The following is a 20871-nucleotide window of genomic DNA, read 5'->3' on the forward strand; positions in this document are numbered from 1 at the left end:
TTCCTCCGTGCGGCTCCCGGCGTCTCCTGCTCTGGTCTGTGATCGAGCAGACCAGAACAGAAGATGACCGAAAACACTGATCTGTTCTATGTCCTATACATAGAACAGATCAGTATTAGCAATCATGGTATTGCTATGAATAGTCCCCTATGGGGACTATTCAAGTGTAAAAAAAAATGTAAAAAAATGTAAAAGTAAAAGTAAAAAAAAAGTGAAAAATCCCCTCCCCCAATAAAAAAGTAAAACGTCTGTTTTTTCCTATTTTACCCCCAAAAAGCGTAAAAAACTTTTTTTATAGACATATTTGGTATCGCCGCGTGCGTAAATGTCCGAACTATTAAAATAAAATGTTAATGATCCCGTACGGTGAACGGCGTGAACGAAAAAAAATAAAAAAAAGTCCAAAATTCCTACTTTTTTAATACATTTTATTAAAAAAAAAATTATAAAAAGTGTATTAAAAGTTTTTTATATGCAAATGTGGTATCAAAAAAAAGTACAGATCATGGCGCAAAAAATGAGCCCCCATACCGCCACTTATACAGAAAAATAAAAAAGTTAGAGGTCATCAAAATAAAGGGATTATAAACGTACTAATTTGGTTAAAAAGTTTGTGATTTTTTTTAAGCGCAACAATAATATAAAAGTATATAATAATGGGTATCATTTTAATCGTATTGACCCTCAGAATAAAGAACACACGTCATTTTTACCATAAATTATACGGCGTGAAAACAAAACCTTCCAAAATTAGCAAAATTGCGTTTTTCGTTTTAATTTCCCCACAAAAATAGTGTTTTTTGGTTGCGCCATACATTTTATGATATAATGAGTGATGTCATTACAAAGGACAACTGGTCACGCAAAAAATAAGCCCTCATACTAGTCTGTGGATGAAAATATAAAAGAGTTATGATTTTTAGAAGGCGAGGAGGAAAAAATGAAAACGTAAAAATTAAATTGTCTGAGTCCTTAAGGCCAAAATGGGCTGAGTCCTTAAGGGGTTAAAACACCACATTTAGTTCTGTTTTTGGCTGGAGAGAATAGAAACCTCCTGTTACAATAAACAAATATAAACCACACCCCTTTAGTTAAGCCCCGCCCTTGTGACACTTTAGTCAAAACATGGAGAAAAGCAAAGTGAAATGCCCATACTGCTGATTACTACATGACTATATCACATGCAGATTTGCCTACAGACGGATCAGTGGATGAGGGTTTGTGCTCTTCTTGGTGTATTGCCCCTTTTTAGGCATGCATTTCTTAAAGCAGTACTCCGGAATGCAACTTTTTTTTTTTTTTAACCTGTTCAGAATGCTGGCATTTAAAAACCAAACAAAAACAAAAAACCATGGACTTACCTCTCACCGCTCCTCAGATGTCGCCGGTATGATGATGATGCTGCTGTCTTTTTCCTGGCTCAGTACACACTACTGCTCAGCCTATCAGCATCTGAGGTGGGACATTGCTGCGGCCGGCGATTAGCTGAGCCACAGTCTGATGTGTCAACCACAAGAAGCCGGTAGAAGACTGAGGTGGAGGCCGGGAGCGGGATACAGGAGGCATCTAGAAAGCGGTGTAAGGTAAGTCCAGGGTTTGTTTTTTGTTTGTTTGTTTAAATGCCAGCATTCCAGGCAGGTTTTAAAATCAAAAAAATTATATTAATTATGAAAAATAATAAAAAAAGTTGCACTCTGAAGCACTCCCTTAAAGAGTACCTGTCATCAAACCATATTTTCTAAACTAACTCAGATTATATTCCCTAATTACTCCAAACACCCCTCAGTGACCCCAGGTCTGACGTCACTGAAGCCTGTGAGAGCTATGCCTCGCCATGCCCCGCACACACTTCCTGAGTTTGGTCTCCTGCCAGGCCGGGAGGAGACCAAACTAACTGTTTTACTCATGTCAGGGAACAGAACAGAGCCACCTAGTGGCCATTTTTACAATCACACACAAAAAAAATATAAGGGTTGAGCATTTTAACAGCAAGTAAATAGCAAAGTGTCTTATAATTATGCAGGGAACAATATATTAAAAGCTTAGTTTGGTGACAGGTACTCTTTAAATGTCTGCAACACAACACTTCACTGTATCTCCCCAAATAATTAGGGGCAATAATTGCACGTACAGACGGAGTTGCACATAATTTTTCTATATAGAGAGTTGCAAGTAGCTTAGGAAGCTTTCATGGGAGCACTGGATATGATGCCTGTGTCTATTCCGGTATGTCTGTCTGCAGGGGGCGCTATGCTGGTCCTTTTTATACACACAAGGTCTGCTCTGTTATGTGAAATTATTGTTGTGTGTTCCTGTTGCAGACACCCTGTCACCAGCATCCAGTCCGTCCTCCATCAACTTCCCCGCACCGGCTGGCGGCACAGAAGATCAGTCTAACAAACAGCTGAGCCTGGAGTGTCGGGTGTGCGGGGACAAGGCGTCCGGTTTCCACTATGGAGTCCACGCGTGTGAAGGTTGCAAGGTGAAGCGTGATGGTGTAACCATTAATTGTCTCATTTATTAAAGGGGTACTCTGGCGCTAAGACATCTTATCCCCTATCTGAAGGATAGGGGATAAGATGCCTGATCTCGGGGGTCCCGCCGCTGGAGACCCCCGTGATCTTTCATGCAGCACCCGGTTAACATCAGCCCCCAGAGCATGTTCGCTCCGGGTCTGATGACTGCTGATACTGATGACACACCCCCTCCCATAGGCTTGCATTGAGGGGGCGGAGTGTGATGTCACACGGGGGTGGAGCCTCGACGTTACAATACTCCGGTCCTGTGATCGGCAGTCATCAGACCCGAAGCGAACATGCTCTGGGTGCTGCGTGAAAGACCACGGGGGTCCTCAGCGGCGGGACCCCTGCGATCAGGCATCTTATCTCCTATCCTTTGGATGGGGATAAGATGTCTTAGCGCCGGAGTACCCCTTTAAAGAGGTTTTATGAGAGGACAGACTTGTTTTTTGCAAAGGACTGGTATTGTAGCTTTCAAGCGGATGGGAAAGAGCTGCAATACCAGTCATAGCACATGCACAAGAGTGCGGCTTAGTGCCTGACTGGGTGGGGACCGTTCTTGTGAGCATTGGGGGTCCCAGGGTCTTTTCTTGGGAAAATGTACGCAGATTTGATGCGCAGGATTTTCTGCTGCAGATTTCAGTGTAAACTAAATGACTGAGCGCGGCTTCTAATCTGCAGTTACAAATCCAGCGCATCAAATCTGCGCAGGATCCTGTACGTGTGAACAGGCCCTTAAAGAGAAACTGACAGCCGGGTCACTTGTACTAACCTGAATATATAAGTGGATAGTGCTGGTGACCCTGTTTCTAACGCTTCTCACTGGGTGAAAATCGGTGCAGCTGTTCAGAAGACATTCATCTTGTTACTAATGGGAATCACTTCTTATGTGAGGCGGCTGCTGCTGTACAGAGCTTTCTCCTGGCCAATAACCCTTCTGCACGGACATGGTGAGGGAGAGGGGATGAATATTTATGAAGGGGGTGGCGTTATCTGCAGATGGGGTCGTAGTTATCATCGGGCGGGCGGGAGAAAGCACTGCACATACAGCAGCAGCCGCCTCCCAGTGCAGATAAGAAGAAATTGTCATATTATTGTTGCAGTGTTGATGCGTGTGTTTTTTAAAAATTTTTAGTCGACCTATATATAAATCAGGTTAGTGGGTGACCCTGCTGTCAGCTTTCCTTTAAAGGGGTACTCCGCCGCTCAACGTTAGGAACAGACTGTTGCGAACGCTGGAGCCGGGAGCTTGTGATTTCATAGCCCCGCCCCCTCAATGCAACTCTATGGGAGGTGGCCCCATAGACTTGCATTGAGGGGGGGTGTTAGGAACAGTCTGTTCCTAACACTGAGCGGCAGAGTACCCCCTTTAACAATAATTGTGTTTTACTGCTGGGGGGGTTTGGGGGAGAGGCTCCTGCTGCAGACTGTTGTCTTACAGCCAAACACAAGATTCTTAAGTGGAGGAGGGGGCTACATATCTTGGGACAGATTTTTATTTTAGTAAAGGATTTAAAACAAGTGTGGATAGGCTGCAATACTGGTCACAGCACATGCACAAGGATGGCGCTGTGCTCCAAAAAAAAATAAAAAATAAATGTTAAATTTTATTTTTTATTTTTTTCTCATTCAACCGTTCTCCATTTTGGTTCCCCCCTACCCATGCCATCTGGGTGCACCCTACACTATGTGCTTAGTTATGTCACGTTTGTGTAATACATCACTAGTTATTGCTGTAAATGTTGATAGCTGGATAGAGAACAGTCTTAGTACGGTTTATTGCGTTGTTTTCTTCCTCAGTCTCTACTCCGCATTTATGACTCATGAGGTGACAAAGGAATTACACATAGGCCTGTATTAACTAACTTCATTATTATGTTGGGACCTTAAAGGGGTACTCCGCCCCTAGACATCTTATCCCCTATCCAAAGAATAGGGGATAAGATGTCTGATAGCGGGGGTCCCACCGCTGGGTACCCCCGCCATCTCTGCTGCGGTACCCCAGTCATTCGGTGCACGTTGCGGGCTTTGCTCTGTGCTGGATAACTGGCGATGCGGGACGGGAGGCTCGTGACATCACGGCCACACACCCTCAATGCAAGTCTATGGGAGGGGGCGTGACTATCGTCACGCCCCCTCCCATAGACTTGCATTGAGGGGCGTGGCCATGACGTCACAAGCCTCCAGCGCTGCATTCGACACTCGAAATGATCGCCAGTTGCAGCAGAAAGATCGCGGTGGTCCCCAGCGGCGAGCAACCCCCCCCCCCCTCCCAAACAGACATCTTATCCCCTATCTTTTGGATAGGGAATAAGATGTCTAGGGGTGGAGTACCCCTTTAAAAGAGTTTCCCATACAACCTTATGGTTCTCTTACAAATGTAAACTGCTGCAAAGAGTGCAAACGATGGTGGGCCAATAGAAATATTAATAGAAATAAGTGATCTCTGAAAGTATGGAGAGGGGCTCTGATGTAATTAGGAAAAAATGAAGGAATTTTTTTTATTTATTTATTTTTAACATGACTGAGGGTGATATTCCTACTGTAAAAGTGCTACTGTTATGTTATTGGTGAAGGGGGGCGCCATATTTGTCGTACACTTGATGACTACAGATATTCAGCAGAAGCCTAGAGGTTGTCTGTTTTAGAAAACTTATTACTTATGCTTTTTAGAGGGCCCCTGGGGGTCCAGAAACAGCTGTTCTTTACATATACAGCTGTTGCTTTCAAGGCACTTTGTAATTCTTTAATACTCCTGTGGAGGCGCTGTAGGAGATTTAAACACTTTCCAATAGATTCCTCTATAGATTACAGCTGGTTTGTTGATGGTCTAAGTTGCAGACACCCTCTGATTAGCTACTCTTAAAGGGGTTCTCCACTGGAAAACATTTTTGTTTTTAAATCAACTGGTGCCAGAAAGGTAAACAGATTTGTAAATGACTTCTATTTAAAAAATCTTAACCCTTCCAGTATTTATCAGCTGCTGTATGCTCCACAGGAAGTTATTTTCTTTTTTAATTTCCACATTTCTTTCTGACCACAGTGCTCTCTGCTGACACCTCTGTCCGTGTCAGGAACGGTCCGGAGCAGGATAGGTTTGCTATGGGGATTTGCTTCTACTCTGGACCGTTCCTAAAATGGACAGAGGTGTCAGCAGAGAGCACTGTGGTCAGACAGAAAAGAAATTCAAAAAGAAAAGAACTTCCTCCAGAACAATACAGCAGCTGATAATTACTGGAAGGATTAAGATTTTTAAATAGAAGTAATTTAAAAATCTTTTTAACTTTCTGGCACCAGTTGATTTAAAAAAATAAATAAAAATAAAATAATAAAAAAAAAGGTTTCCAGTGGAGTACCCCTTTAAGCGGAGCCTTCAAGTAAAAGGGGAACTCAAAAGTGGACAACCTATTTATGAAAAAGCTTGGATTCTGAATATTTTGTAATATTGGTGTATATGGCCTTATTATGTTTATTAAAGCTCATATTTACTCCTTTTATTTAGGGTTTTTTCAGAAGAACAATACGCCTAAAGTTGGTGTACGACAGATGTGAACGACTTTGTAAAATCCAGAAGAAGAATCGGAACAAGTGCCAATATTGCCGGTTCGAAAAGTGCCTTAGTGTAGGAATGTCTCATAATGGTGAGTGACTCCCCCCTCCCCCCGCTGTTTGTCATTCCATAATATTTTCTGCATGCTTTAGAATTCCTGTAGAGAACAGAGGGGTTAATATCCTGCTAGTCTGTTGTATATTCGACTAGTGAAGTGCCTGAGGGGTGGGGTCTATCTGAGCGGTGGGCCTTAAGGGTCTATTCACACGTACAGTATTCTGCGCAGATTTGATGCGCAGGACTTTCTGCTGCTGAGCAAATCTGCGCAGAATACTGTACGTGTCAATAGACCCTAAAGGAGTTTTTGCACAAAAAATGTTCAGGACCACCGTTCTCCTGACTTGTGGGTGTCTGAGTCTTTTGTCGGAAAACCCCATTAACAATAATTGTGTTTAGTTGCAGAGGGGAAGGCTCCAGCTGCAGATTGTAAAGTGCGGCAGAGGGAATGGAGGAGAGGATCCTATTGCAGAGGTGGGGGGGTGGCCCCCGGTGGAGATAGTGTAAGGGGGGATAGGGGGGTCCTGCTGCAGACAGTGGGAGAGGGGAGCTCCTGCTGCAGAAGACAATGTTTAGGAGATGAGGAGGGAGGCTCCTACTGCAGACAGGGTAAAGTGGGAAAGACTCCTGCTGTAGAGGGGAGAGGCTCCTACTGGAGACAGGGTAAAGTGGGTGAGACTCCTGCTGCAGAGGGGAGAGGCTCCCACTGGAGACAGGGTAGAGTGGGGGAGACTCCTGCTGCAGAGGGGGGAGGCTCCTACTGCAGACAGGGTAAAGTGGGGGAGACTCCTGCTGCAGAGGGGGGAGGCTCCTACTGCAGACAGGGTAAAGTGGGAAAGACTCCTGCTGTAGAGGGGAGAGGCTCCTACTGGAGACAGGGTAAAGTGGGGGAGGCTCCTACTGGAGAGGGGAGAGGCTCCCACTGGAGACAGGGTAGAGTGGGGGAGACTCCTGCTGCAGAGGGGGGAGGCTTCTACTGCAGACAGGGTAAAGTGGGGGAGACTCCTGCTGCAGCAAAACACAGGACAATGAGGTGGAGACTGATATACATGCAGAAGATTCCTTTTTTTTGGGGGGGGGGGGGGGGATTTCTCAGTTTTCATTGTAAAATTAGATAAATATTTTTTAAATATTTTGTACATTTTAGTATCCCTCTAAAACGGCAGCATCAGCACAATGATGATAGTATCTGTATCTGCACGCTTAATTGTTCACTATCTCTGCTGTCGCCTCTTCAGCAATTCGCTTTGGAAGAATGCCGCGTTCCGAGAAAGCCAAACTCACCGCCGAGGTTCTCACGTGCGAACAAGACCTAAAGGACTCTCAAATGGCCGACCTCCTGTCTCTGGCGAAACTCATCTACGAGGCCTATCAGAAAAACTTTAATATGAACAAAGTGAAAGCTAGAGCCATCCTCACCGGCAAAGGCAGCAGCTCAGTAGGTTTCCTTCATGGGTTGAATACTGCTAATATGGAGGTTCACTCTTCTAAAGTTCATTTTGACCATTTAAAGTGTACCTGCCCCTTTTAAAAAACATTAAGACATATTGAAGAGACATGTTGAGGTTTTTTAAAGTGACAATACCCATTTAAAAGGTGTTAGAAAAACATGTCTTCGCTCTCCTAAAAAAAAAACAGCGCCACACCTGTCTACAGGTTGTGAGTGGTACTGCAGCTCAGCTATATTAAAGGGGTACTCCACTGGCTGCATTCGGAACATTTAGTTCTGAACACTGTGCGCGCGCTGTGGAGGTCAGCCACGCCCTCTTGTGAGGTCAGGCCAAGCTCCCTCAATGCAAGTCTATGGGAGGGGGCGTGGCGGCCGCCACGCCCCCTCCCATAAACTTGAATTGAGGGGGCATGGCCTGACGTCACAAGGGGGCGTGACCGACCCCCCGCAGCGTGCGCACAGTGTTTGGAACTAAATGTTCCGAAAGCAGCCGGAACGCTGGCCAGTAGAATACCCCCTTTAAAGGGGTACTCCACTGGAAAACATATTTTCTTTTAAATCAATTGGTGCCAGAAAGTTGAACAGATTTGTAAATGACTTCTATTAAAAAAAATCCCAATCCTTCCAGTACTTATCAGCTGCTGTATAATACATAGGAAGTTCTCTTCTTTTTGAATTTCCTTTCTTCCTGACCACAAGTGCTCTCTGCTGACACCTCTGTCCATGTCAGGAACTGTCCAGAGAAAGACAGGTTTGCTATGGGGATTTGCTCCTACTCTGGACAGTTCCTCAAATGGACAGAGGTGTCAGCAGAGAGCACTTGTGGTCAGGCAGAAAGGAAATTCAAAAAGAAAAGAACTTCCTGTGGGTCATACTGCAGCTGATAAGTACTGAAAGGATTGGGATTTTTTTAATAGAAGTAATTTACAAATCTGTTTAACTTTCTGGCACCAGTTGATTTTAAAAGAAAAGGTTTTCCAGTAGAGTACCCCTTTAAGCTGTATACCAGATACTACCTATACACAACGGTAATGCTGTTTTTGGTAGAGGTCAGCCATGATTTATTTCCGCCCATAGTTGTAGTGGGCGGCCTCAGGGATACTGTTTGCCTTCTCCATGAACCATGTAACCTTTGGAATGAATGACTTTGCGGCACTGAGCTGTGTGAACCTCGGCGATTTTATTGGTTTTACATCGGCCGGAGTCACTGGGAGAGATGGTCGGATTCTTTAGTAGTTAAACTCCGAAACCCCGGTGTAGAAATGTTTCACGTGCGCCATCTGGTTAATAAGTACACCGTCAATATACAAAGTGCAAGTGTGCAGAGGGCGAGCACTTCTAGAGGCCCTGCGAAAGTGTGAAATAAAATGTCATAAAATAACAGCAAATCAAAATAGTTTGGAACACGTAGACCACGTTCACACATTTTGAATGGGACTCTGCTGCACCGCGCACATGGCGGGATTTCTGCGTCGGAAACATGTAAATTCTTTCTGCGGAAGCTGTTTGGAAATGCCTTGCCGTCTATGGAGATGGCGCATTTCCGAGCGGTCCTAGTGCTGGCATGTTCTGCCGGCACCCGCTGTTTCCTAAATGTCTGCCGCATGTTTGGGGGCACAGCCCAGTCCACACTGTCTATTAGGCAGATTCTGCTACATAGACTTTATTAAGAGGCCTTTACAGTTTCCAGTATACATTGAGACCACCTTTTTATACTTTTTTTTTTTTTTGTTTTTGTTTTTTTTGCTGTTTATGCTGTTTTAACACTTTTCTCTTAAAGTGTAATTATAAAGTTGATTGGGCGGCAGGATACATCTCCTATGAGATTGCAGATAGACCTATAGACTTACATGGGACTTCTGGCAATGCCATTGACCGCTTGCTTTAGCAGCGGGCTACTGAGTTTCCGAGAGATTTAAAAGGGTATCCTGCCGCCTAAACAACTTTGTAGTTACAGTTCAAAGGTCAACTTTCACGTAAATCTGGAGAGAACCTAACATCTCTCCTGTGTGATGCGGTGGAGAGGACCTTCCTGCTCTCTTAGGGTGCGTTCACACTGAGTAAATGAAGAGTAATTCACGCCGAAAAATTTACGGGCAGAAAAAAGAATTTAATTTTTGCGTGCAAATTGCACAGCCAATTCAGCGCAAATTCCACACTGAAACGATGTCGGGCAGAATTTTTTTTTTTTTTTACCACTGACTTCTATTGATCTCTGCTAGCTGATTCCGCTTGAAGAATGAACGGAATTCAGTGTCGGAATTCCGCTAGCAGAATTTCCGCAGTGTGAACAGGACAGCGGAAAAAACATGAAAGTCAATGGGCAGAGGAGATGTGAATTAAAGGGGTACTCTGCCCATAGACATCTTATCCCCTATCCAAAGGGTAGGGGATAAGATGTCAAATCGCCGCGGTCCTGCTGCTGGGGACTCCCGGGATCGCCGCTGCAGCACTGCGCTATCATTACAGCACAGAGCGCGTTCGCTCTGTGCGTAATGACGGGCGATACAGGGGACGGAGCAGCGTGACATCATGGCTCCGCCCCTCGTGACATCATGGCCTGCCCCCTTAATGCAAGTCTATGGCGGGGGCATGACGACCACCACGCCCCCTCCCATAGACTTGTATTGAGGGGGCAGGCCGTGACTTCACGAGGGGCGGAGCCGTGACCCGTCCCCTGTATCGCCCGTCATTACGTGCAGAGCGAACTCTCTCTGTGCAGTAATGATAGCGTGGTGCCGCAGCGGCGATCCCGGGGGGCCCCAGCAGCGGGACCCCGGCGATCTGACATCTTATCCCCTATCCTTTGGATAGGGGAGAAGATGTATAGGGGCGGAGTACCCCTTTAATTTGGAATGGAGAATTCAAGAGGAATTACTTGAGTAAATTCCTCTTGAATTACTCCGTGTGAACGCGCCCTTAAAGTGGTACTCCGGCCTTCAGACATCTTATCCCCTATCCAAAGGATAGGGGATAAGATGTCTGATCGCGGGGGTCCCGCCGCGGGGACCTCAGCGATCTCCTTGCAGCCCCCTAATATTCTGTGCCGGGCGCTCCTCTCGAGATGTGATGTCACGGCCACGCCCCCACCTATAGATATGAATGGAGGGGGCGTGGCCGTGATGTCACGAGGGGTGTGGCCGTGACGTCACATCTCGAGAACTGACTTTAGAGTAGAGGACAGAGGATATGGTAGAAATGAGCAGAGGGTTTTTTGTCGTTTTTTGGGACTGGCCAAAATAAAAAATGCTGCTGTATTTCTGTATCTTGACATAAAGATGGGAATTTTGTGTCCAAATCACTTAGTCGCTTTGTTTCTTCTATTCTGCCCATACAGCCTTTTGTTATACACGACATGGAAACCTTGTGTATGGCCGAAAAGACATTAGTAGCCAAGCTTGTGGCCAACGGTATACAGAACAAGGAGGCGGAGGTGCGCATCTTCCACTGCTGCCAGTGCACGTCGGTGGAGACCGTGACTGAACTTACCGAATTTGCCAAATCCATACCAGGATTTACCGAACTGGACCTGAACGACCAGGTCACCTTGTTAAAATACGGAGTCTACGAAGCCATGTTTGCCATGTTGGCTTCTGTCATGAACAAAGACGGGATGTTGGTGGCTTACGGGAACGGTTTTATCACCAGGGAGTTCTTGAAGAGCCTACGGAAGCCGATCGGCGACATGATGGAACCTAAATTTGAGTTTGCCATGAAGTTCAATTCTCTGGAACTGGACGATAGTGATATAGCTCTCTTTGTTGCTGCCCTCATTTGCTGTGGAGGTACGATCCCGTCTATGATGTTGTTTTTCGTTTTAAAAGGGTACTCCACTGGAAAACATTTTTTTAATGGTCAACTGGTGCCAAACTGATTTGTAAATTACTTCTATTAAAAAAAAAAAAATCTTAATCCTTCCAGTACTGTTATGTACTGCTGCTGTTATGATCCACTGGAAGTTCTTTTCTTTTTGAATTTCCTTTCTGTCTGACCACAGTGCTCTCTGCTGACACCTCTGTCCATTTTAGGAACTGTCCAGAGCAGGAGAGGCTTTCTATGGGGATTTGCTCCTACTCTGGACAGTTCCTTGACTTGGACTGAGGTGTCAGCAGAGATCACTGTGGTCAAGCAGAAAGGAAATTCAAAAAGAAAAGAACTTCCTGAGGAGCATACAGCAGCTGATAAGTACTGGAAGGATTAAGAGTTTTTTAATAGAAGTAATTTACAAATCTGGAAGAAATACTTAGCGCAAAAATGGTAACCCAACTAAGGCTGCCTAGACACACACTGGTCCTGGCTAGTCCCACAAAAAAATGTAAGCTATATTCTAGAAAAGATTGTGTGTGTTGGCGCACAAATTAAGGGTAAAAAAAGATTCCACTTACAGGAGGGAGAACTTGAATAGATGATAAATGGAAATCCATCTGAATAGTGGCGGTGAGGCCGCTTACAATGGGGTGCTGGTTCTGTTCCAGAGAGAAACATATTTTTCAATAGTGGAGACTATTTTAATATTGCAATTTTTGTAACATTAGGGTATTGGGTTAAAGAGGTAGTTACAATTACGTATGCTGTACTGTATTGATCCTAGATTCAGCGGCGATGCCGGGAATTGAAAATACTGCTGAGGGATCGATCAAGGATACCGTGCGGTGGGTGATTCAGAGGGGGGATCACTAGATATCAGAGTATAACCATTCAGTTGATGCAATGAGATCACGATGTATACGATGTGGTTGAGCGAGGAGGATCACTTTAGATACAGATGTATTAGTACCTGTCAGTTCTGGAATATAGTCACTAGAGATGAGCGAACTTACAGTAAATTCGATTTGTCACGAACTTCTCGGCTCGACAGTTGATGACTTTTCCTGCATAAATTAGTTCAGCTTTCAGGTGCTCCGGTGGGCTGGAAAAGGTGGATACAGTCATAGGAAAGAGTCTCCTAGGACTGTATCCACCTATTCCAGCCCACCGGAGCACCGGAAAGCTGAACTAATTTATGCAGGAAAAGTCATCAACTGCCGAGCCGAGAAGTTCGTGACTAATCGAATTTACTGTAAGTTCGCTCATATCTAATAGTCACTCCAATGATTTCCGGAAGATGCCGGTAGTATGGAAATGTTCCTGTCGTCCGGGAGGATACTGAAGATGCTTTGAGGTAGACCGCGGGTATACGCACCAGGAGATCTGCTCCGGCCGGAAGCGTCTCACCGGTGCTACCACGCTATTGGCTTTCAGATGGTGAACTGTAACCTGAATGCTGTGTGTGACGTCACTATGTACAGCAGGGCTCGAGGGGCCAAAACACATCTAACGCGTTTCGATCGGAACGCCGATCTTCATCAGAGATGCAGTACAGCATACGTAATTGTAGCTACCTCTTTAACCCAATACCCTAATTTACAAATCTGTTTGACTATCCGGCACCATTTGATTTACAAAAAATTAATGTTTTCCAGTGGAGTACCCCTTTTAAAAGGGGTACTACACAGGCCAGTGTTCGGAACATTTAGTTCCAAACTCTGTTTTCGCCCTGCAGTTGTCCCTGCCCCCCTAGTGACGTCATGGTTACGCCCCTCAATGCAAGTCAATGAGAGGGGGCGTGACAACAGTCACGCCCCCTCCCGTTGACTTGCATTGAGGGGGCATGGCCATTACGTCATGAGGGGGCGTGGTCAACCACCGGAGGGCTTAAACCGCGTTCGGGAACATTTAGTTCCGAACGCGGTTTTCTCCCTGCTGTTGGCCCCGCCCCCTCCTGACATCATGGCTACACGCGGGGCTTAAACAGTGTTCGGAAAGCCAGTGGAGCACCCCTTTAAGATCAATGGGGATTATTTGAGGATACGTTTTTGGTGGATACGCATACGACGGCAATCTCCCCCATTTCACCATACACATAATTTCAGCCATGGGTTCAGAATGGGGAGACTGGGTGAAAGCCGCTGCCAGACTTCTCTGGGGATCTCCCCAAGAATGAAAGGACCAGGAAGTTGAAACACAACATGTCGGATCATTCTTTCCTCTGATATCATCTGTAAGGAGAGAGTTGGGAGGAAACCATAACCATAAGTTGTTTGTTTTGCCGAAATTGGCGTATTTGCATGACTTTTCTCTGTGTGTAGGCACATTAAAGGGGTACTCCAGTGGAAAACTTTTTTTTTATTTATTTATTTTTTTAAATCAACTGGTGCCAGAAAGTTAAACAGATTTGTAAATTACTTCTATTAAAAAAAAAATCTTAATCCTTCCAGTACTTATTAGCTGCTGAATAGTACAGAGGAAATTATTTTCTTTTTGGAACACAGAGCTCTCTGCTGACATCTCTGTCCATTTTGAGAACTGTCCAGAGTAGGAGAAAATCCCCATAGCAAACATATGCTGCTCTGGACAGTTCCTAAAATGGACAGAGATGTCAGCAGAGAGCTCTGTGTTCCAAAAAGAAAATAATTTCCTCTGTAGTATTCAGCAGCTAATAAGTTCTGGAAGGATTAAGATTTTTTAATAGAAGTCATTTACAAATCTGTTTAACTTCTGGCACCAGTTGAGTTAAAAATAAAAAAAATAAAAAAAAAGTTTTCCACCGGAGTACCCCTAGGGGTTATCCAGGATTAGAAACATAGCTGCTTTATTCCAGAAAAAGTGCCACAAGTCGTAATACCTCACACAACCTTTAGGATAGGTGTGGCGCTGTTCTTGGCAGAAAGCGGTTATGTTTTTCCAGTCCCGTGGTGGGGTCCACTTACAGTCACTACTGACTTCAGCATCCGTGGGTGTATTTGCAATGTGTCTTTGGCTCTTAGGCCCTAACTGAGGCACAAACTAATAAATTGCTTGACAGTACAACACTGCCAAACTATACTACACCACAATATACAGTGACTGCACTGAATCACATGAGCAAATAGTTTATTTAAAAGGCAAAAAGATTAACAACAATAAAAGCAATTTTTCTTTAAAGGGGTTATCCAGTGTTTTTCAGACATATCCTGCTAGGACTGGGAAAATAGAAATAACCCTATACTTATCCAGCCCTGGTCCCCCACATCTCCTGTTCGTCCATCCAGTTCCCCAATCTTCCCTCTTCTTCCTGCTTTGGAGATGAGCGTTTTGTGCAGGATCGGCTGGCTTAAAGGGGTACTCCGGTGCTTACACATCTTATCCCCTATCCAAAGGATAGGGGATAAGATGCCTGATCGCGGGAGTCCCGCTGCTGGGGACGCCCGTGATCATGCACGCGGCACCCCGTTTGTAATCAGTCCCCGGAGCGTGTTCGCTCCGGGACTGATTACCGGCGACCGCAGGGCCGGCGGCGTGTGACGTCACGCTCCCGTGTGATGTCACGCCCCGCCCCTCAATGCAAGCCTACGGGAGGGGGCGTGACAGCTATCACGCCCCCTCCCATAGGCTTGCATTGAGGGGCGGAGCGTGGCGTCACACGGGGGTGGAGGCGTGACGTCACACGCCGCCGACCCTGCGGTCGACCGTAATCAGACCCGGAGCGAACACGCTCCGGGGGCTGATTACAAACGGGGTGCCGCGTGCAAGATCACGGGCGTCCACAGCTGCGGGACTCCCGCGATCAGGCATCTTATCCCCTATCCTTTGGATAGGGGATAAGCTATGTAAGCACTGGAGTATCCCTTTAAACTCTGGCCTAAATGGGACACAACTGCAGCCAGTGATTGGCAGGTCCTGCACCAAGCACTTGTCTCTGAAGCAGTAAAAAGAGACAATATTGGGGGATTGAATTGAGCTGCATGGGAGATGCGGGGGACCAGGGCTAGATAAGTATAGGGTCCTTTAAAAAAAAAAACTATGATTTTTTTTTTTCAAAATGCTGGATAATCCTCTTAAAGTGACCATATTGTGCAAGCTTGGAGGGGGGGAAAAAAAGAAAAAAATTATAAACAATTATAATAATTAAAAAAAAAAATGTATCTCTCTCTCTATCTATCTCTATATCTATCTATCTATCTATCTATCTATCTATATATATATATATATATATATATATATATATATATAATTATAAAAAAAACTGTGTGTGTGTGTGTGTGTTCCAGCATCCCGTCCAAGTGGCTAAAGATATTAACCTGAAACTTGGCCACATGTTACTTATAGGTCAACAACAAACATAGGATAGGTAATTTAACCCTTACTCACCCCCATTTGCCAGGGGAGGGGTTTTTGTTTAAAGTCCCATAGAAGTCTATGGGAAATATATGTTACTGCATAACTTCCAAACGGCTGGAGATATTTCGACAATACTTGGTCACATGTTACTTATATGTCCACTTAAAATATAGGATAGTTAGTTTAACCCTGAACTACCCCCATTTGTTAGGGTCGGGGTTTTTGTTTAAAGTCCCATGCAAATCAATGGGAAATGTATGTTCCCACATAACTTCTGTACGGCTGGAGATATTTCGATAATACCTGGTACACACATTACTTATGTCAAATAAAAATATATGATAGTTAAATTAACCCTTACCTACACCCTTATATAAAAGATGGGTTTTTGTTTCAAGTCCCATGCAAGTTTATGGGATTTCCAGTATCTTACTCCACAAGCTCCGCTCTGCTTCTCCTGGTGAATGTGTCAGTCCGGCTTGCAAGCCACACCCCATCTCACAAAGACACGCCCACTGTTTAAGCCCCACTGCTTTTATTCTCTACCCTTTTTGTGCATCGGTCTGGCTTGCAAATCATGCCCAGTCCCACAAAGCCACATCCCCTTCTATTTTCAGCTTACAATATCTTCATCACAAATCAGTCCCACCTGAGGACAGGATATGAGGACGGGACATAAGGACGGGGATTATGAGGTCGGGATATGAAGACGGTGGTTGAGATATGAGGACAGGATATGGGGTGTGGATATGACAACCATATATATGATGGGATATGAAGTCAAAAGCTTCCTCCTTTGTTGATTTTCCTCCTCAACAAGGATTAGGAAGGAAAAACCAGGCAACGCCGGGTACTCAGCTAGTATAAAATGAGCCGACCGGAGTCATTGACTCTGGTCGGCTCACTCAAATGAATGAGTTGGGGGCTGGGTCCAGCTGGGATAAGGGAGCACCCATGGTTTTCCCATCCTCCAGCAGGATCCGGTCCCCGTATGGCCAAAACGTAATGTGAACCCAGCCTAAGTGTTATATCCTAACCCAGTGCTGGGTTTCCCAGCTTACACTGCACAGTACAGATCTCTAATGTCCCCCATGTTGCTTCTGAAGGCATGATATAAAGACATAGGGAATCAGGATCTCCTTTTCTGTGTCTGTAGTGTATGTAGACATCATAGCAGCTAGTCTCCACTTACTAGCTCAGGAACAATTGAACATTACAGCCTGTAGAGGGGAAAACTGGTGTAAAGTGCCATATCCTAGCAGAGCAGCTTATCCTGAACATCTTGTTGGAAGGATAGTGACCATTGCCTGAAAATGGGCAGGTCCTGTAGGCGTTAAAGGAGCCCTGACCATATTGTACAATCAATTACTTTACTTGTGCTCTTCTATAATAATCCAGTTGTGTTTTTCCATTACAGACCGCCCAGGACTGGTAAATGTACCAAGTATAGAGAAAATGCAGGAAAACATTGTGCACGTCCTAAAGCTTCACCTGCAGTCGAACCACCCTGACGACAACTTCCTCTTCCCCAAGCTCCTACAGAAAATGGCCGACCTAAGGCAGCTCGTGACGGAGCACGCCCTGCTGGTCCAAACCATTAAAAAGACTGAAACAGACGCTGCACTACATCCGTTACTGCAGGAGATCTACAAGGACATGTACTGAGGCCCGGCGGCCATGTTTTCTGGGTGTATTCTTCCAGTTTCAATGGGAGCAAGGCTGTATACAGTATACAGAGATATTCCCGGACACCCCAAAAAAACAAGTTTATTTTCAAGCTTCCGTGCCTTCAACAAATGTTTACGCCAAAGAGCGTAACACTACACCGTTCCGTCATCAGTCTTCCTTGTTATATTAGTTACAAAATGAAGAAGCGGTTTAATAATTTTTTTTTTTTTTTTCTGCATTCAATTATTTTTGTGAGCAGAGAAACATTGGTCAAAAATTTCTGGATAATCCAGCAATACTTTACGTATCTCAGGTTAGGACAGACATGAAATCCTCTATAGACACGGTACCATATCACAGCCAGGAGCAAGATAAAGATAAAGGAGGTACATGGTAAATGACATAAATAAAATTTCGGAAATTTTTGAATCTTCCAATACTCACTCGACTGACTAATAGTGAATCTATTATTGGTACTCACTGCCATCCCTTTATATGTCACTCGCATCACCTGACAACTTGGATTGGACCATTTCTGATTTTACCAATTGGGCATCTATGGCCAGAATGTTGCTATGGGAGAAGGTGGCACCTGAATGCCATGAACGACCCCGGATTACCCCAGGCGCTCCCATTTTGAGATTTTTCCAGTTTCCTAACCCAAGAAAAAAAATCTATATTATTTACAATTTATTGTAGATGCCGAATACAGGATATTTTATGGAATATATTTGTATGGTACTTTTTGATGTTTTTGAAATCCTCAAATTAAGAAAAAAAAAAATATTGAAATTATACACTACAAAACCGACACGACGCTAACCATGTGGTATACTGGGTACTGGACGTTGTTGATAAAAAATTTTTTGGGGGAATTTATTTATAAATTCCATTTTTTTCTTAATTTTAATTTTGTTCCATTTTGACTTTTTTTTTTTTTTTTTTTTTTTACATATTGGTGAAATTATCTAGAATTTTAAATTCAAGTTTTATTAACGGGCTGATTTAACATCTGTTGGTTACTTAGGCATTTTAACGCTTACACAATAATTACCGGAATTTTTCTATAAAGGAACGCTGACTTTTTTTTTTTTTTTCTTAATCGTGAATAATAATGATTATATTGTCAGAGTGTAAGAATATTTCATGAAAATGCACTGTTCAGAATTTTTAGTTATTACATTTTTTTTTTTTCTTCCTCTCAGGGATATTTGGAGTTGCTTCCTTTATATAAGTTAACAAGCACTTTTCTTGTTTTTATTTTTTATTACATAAAGCAACAATATAATTTACGTTTCACGTCCATAGATTCTAAGTAAAGTTTACTAAACCATATGAACTGCTACATGCTTGTGTCTTTTAGTTCTTCCCAATTAGATTCCTAGATATAAAAAAAAATATATAATTATTTAGTAACATTTTTAGGTATGGGGGGGGGGGGGGCGTACTGTTTGTCATTGAGGAGATCTAGCTGTGTGTGAACCATGGGAAAGAAAATATGCAAATTAATTCTCCTACAGAAGGAAAGCTTTCTCTCTAGTGACACCTAGGGGCATCTACCATGTAAGTCAGTGTCCGATCCATAAACAAGACTAGGGATATAGACAGTTGTCAGGGTTCCTGTCCCTTGTCTGTACAGAGTCAGGGTAAAGAAGATTTAGGCCCTATTTACATTATAGTTGAGCGAACTTACAGTAATTTGGCTCATAACAAACCTTGCGGCTCGGCCGTTGATTACTTTAGTCTGCATAAATTAGTTCCCGGTTGCCTGAAAAAGGTGGATACAGACCTAGGAGACCTAAGACTGTCATCCCAGGCAACCAGAGCCCTTGGAAAGCTGAACTAATTTATGCAGACTAAAGTAATCAACGGCCGAGCCACGAGGTTCGCTACGAGCCAATTTACTGTAAGTTCGCTCAACTATAATTTACATAATTTTTTTGACTACCTTTTGCCCATTACAATCATTGCCAGTACGCTGAAGTATATTTACGAAAACCTTTTTGCCAGTATCTAAAAGTATAACCAGTGACAGTCAAAATTAACTTAGACAAAAAATTTTAAAAATGTAAAAAAAAAATCCCAACTTCCTTATAGTTGTTTTTTCCCCTTTGTGATAAGCGGTGCCCAATGTTCTATGTCACCACTCATTCTCCTTTCCCTTCTAAATAAAAACAAAAATGAGGGAGTAACTTGAAACTCCAGGGTCCCGATGTTAAATCTGTAACAAGGCCCTACTGGTGTATGTGACAGAGGGGCCTTAGGACCTCCTCAGACACCAGAGCCCATGTGTGACTGCCACCTCTGCACCCCCGATAGCTATACACCAGAGGTATCCAAATATTTAGGAGAACTGGGCTATACGCCTTTCACCAAACTGAGTGAGCATCCTCACGGGAGGATAAGCAAATATAGCTGTCGACATGGGTAACCCTATACCCTAGGACAGGACCGCTTTAGACTTTGCGTATCACCGTATCGCGGGGTACACTTGCCATATGCATCTCCTGACGTATACCGTAAACTGATTCATAGACCCCAATCACCCCACGGAGGCCAAAAAAGCAGTACCTGTTCAGGTGTTAGAGGTTTGCTCTCTTCCATCCAGCAGAAAAACAGAAACCCTGTGCCATTCCATATAGCATCTGTCATCTATACGGTTAAGTGCGGGTGATGCTGAGTCAAACGCAGGTTTCCGTTTTTTAATTTTTTTTTATTCAGTTGTGACGTTCCAAAGAAAAAAAGATAAAGCATGCAAATGCTGGTCTTGGTGCACGGGGGTGGGGGGGGGGGGGGTGTTCACAGCCCCTTGGTGCACCGCTCTGCCCACTTGGCTGGTCCCTGTAATCCGGCCCCTTCATAAATATTAATCTTCTGCTCTTCATGTATGGCCCCGAACCATGAGCATGCACGCGCCACTACCCACTTTGTACTGAAGGGGCTACATTACAGGGACCAAATTGGCGGGAAGAACAGGAACGCCCCCTGTAAACCAGGACCAGCATTTGCATTGGATTTCTCTCTTTCTCAAGAAAGGCTAAAACTAAATTAAAAAAGGTCACCTGCATTAGATTCAGCATCCCCCCGCATGATTATCATGTATAAACAGGTTAGTGATGCTGCTGACAGATTACCCTTTAGGGACTATTCACACGTACAGTATTCTGCGCAGATTTGATGCGCAGGATTTCAAGCTGTGTTCAGTCATTCAGTTTACATTGAAATCTGCAGCAGAAAAACCTGCGCATCAAATCCGAGCAGAATACTGTATGTGTGAATAGACCATAAAGGGGTATTCCGGATACAAGCATTCAGTATATTGTGCTGGGAATGCTATAAAAAAAAATAAAAAAAAAAACATACTCACCTACCTGACTCCCTCAGGGATGCCCCTGTGACTTCTTCCGGCTTTCTGCTCTTCTTTCTCCTTCTGAGGCGAACTCTTCTCACTGGCTGCAGCGGCCTCAGTCAGTGATTGGCAGAGAGAA

General features: G+C 44.2%; 1 protein-coding gene across 3 annotated transcripts in view; it reads left to right on the forward strand.

Annotated features, from left to right (window-relative positions):
- Positions 1-19071, forward strand: part of PPARA (peroxisome proliferator activated receptor alpha) — a 50251-nt gene extending 31180 nt beyond the window's left edge. For all 3 annotated transcript variants that reach the window (XM_056517519.1, XM_056517518.1, XM_056517517.1), the window contains 5 exons: positions 2322-2482; positions 6022-6160; positions 7365-7564; positions 10914-11361; positions 17133-19071. In XM_056517519.1, the coding sequence (XP_056373494.1) occupies positions 2322-2482; positions 6022-6160; positions 7365-7564; positions 10914-11361; positions 17133-17380 (1196 nt within the window). In that variant the 3' untranslated portion in view covers positions 17381-19071. The remainder of the gene's footprint in view (positions 1-2321; positions 2483-6021; positions 6161-7364; positions 7565-10913; positions 11362-17132) is intronic.
- Positions 19072-20871: the final 1800 nt, after the last annotated feature.

This window comes from Hyla sarda, chromosome 4, assembly GCF_029499605.1.
Source record: "Hyla sarda isolate aHylSar1 chromosome 4, aHylSar1.hap1, whole genome shotgun sequence".
Lineage (NCBI taxonomy): Eukaryota > Metazoa > Chordata > Amphibia > Anura > Hylidae > Hyla > Hyla sarda.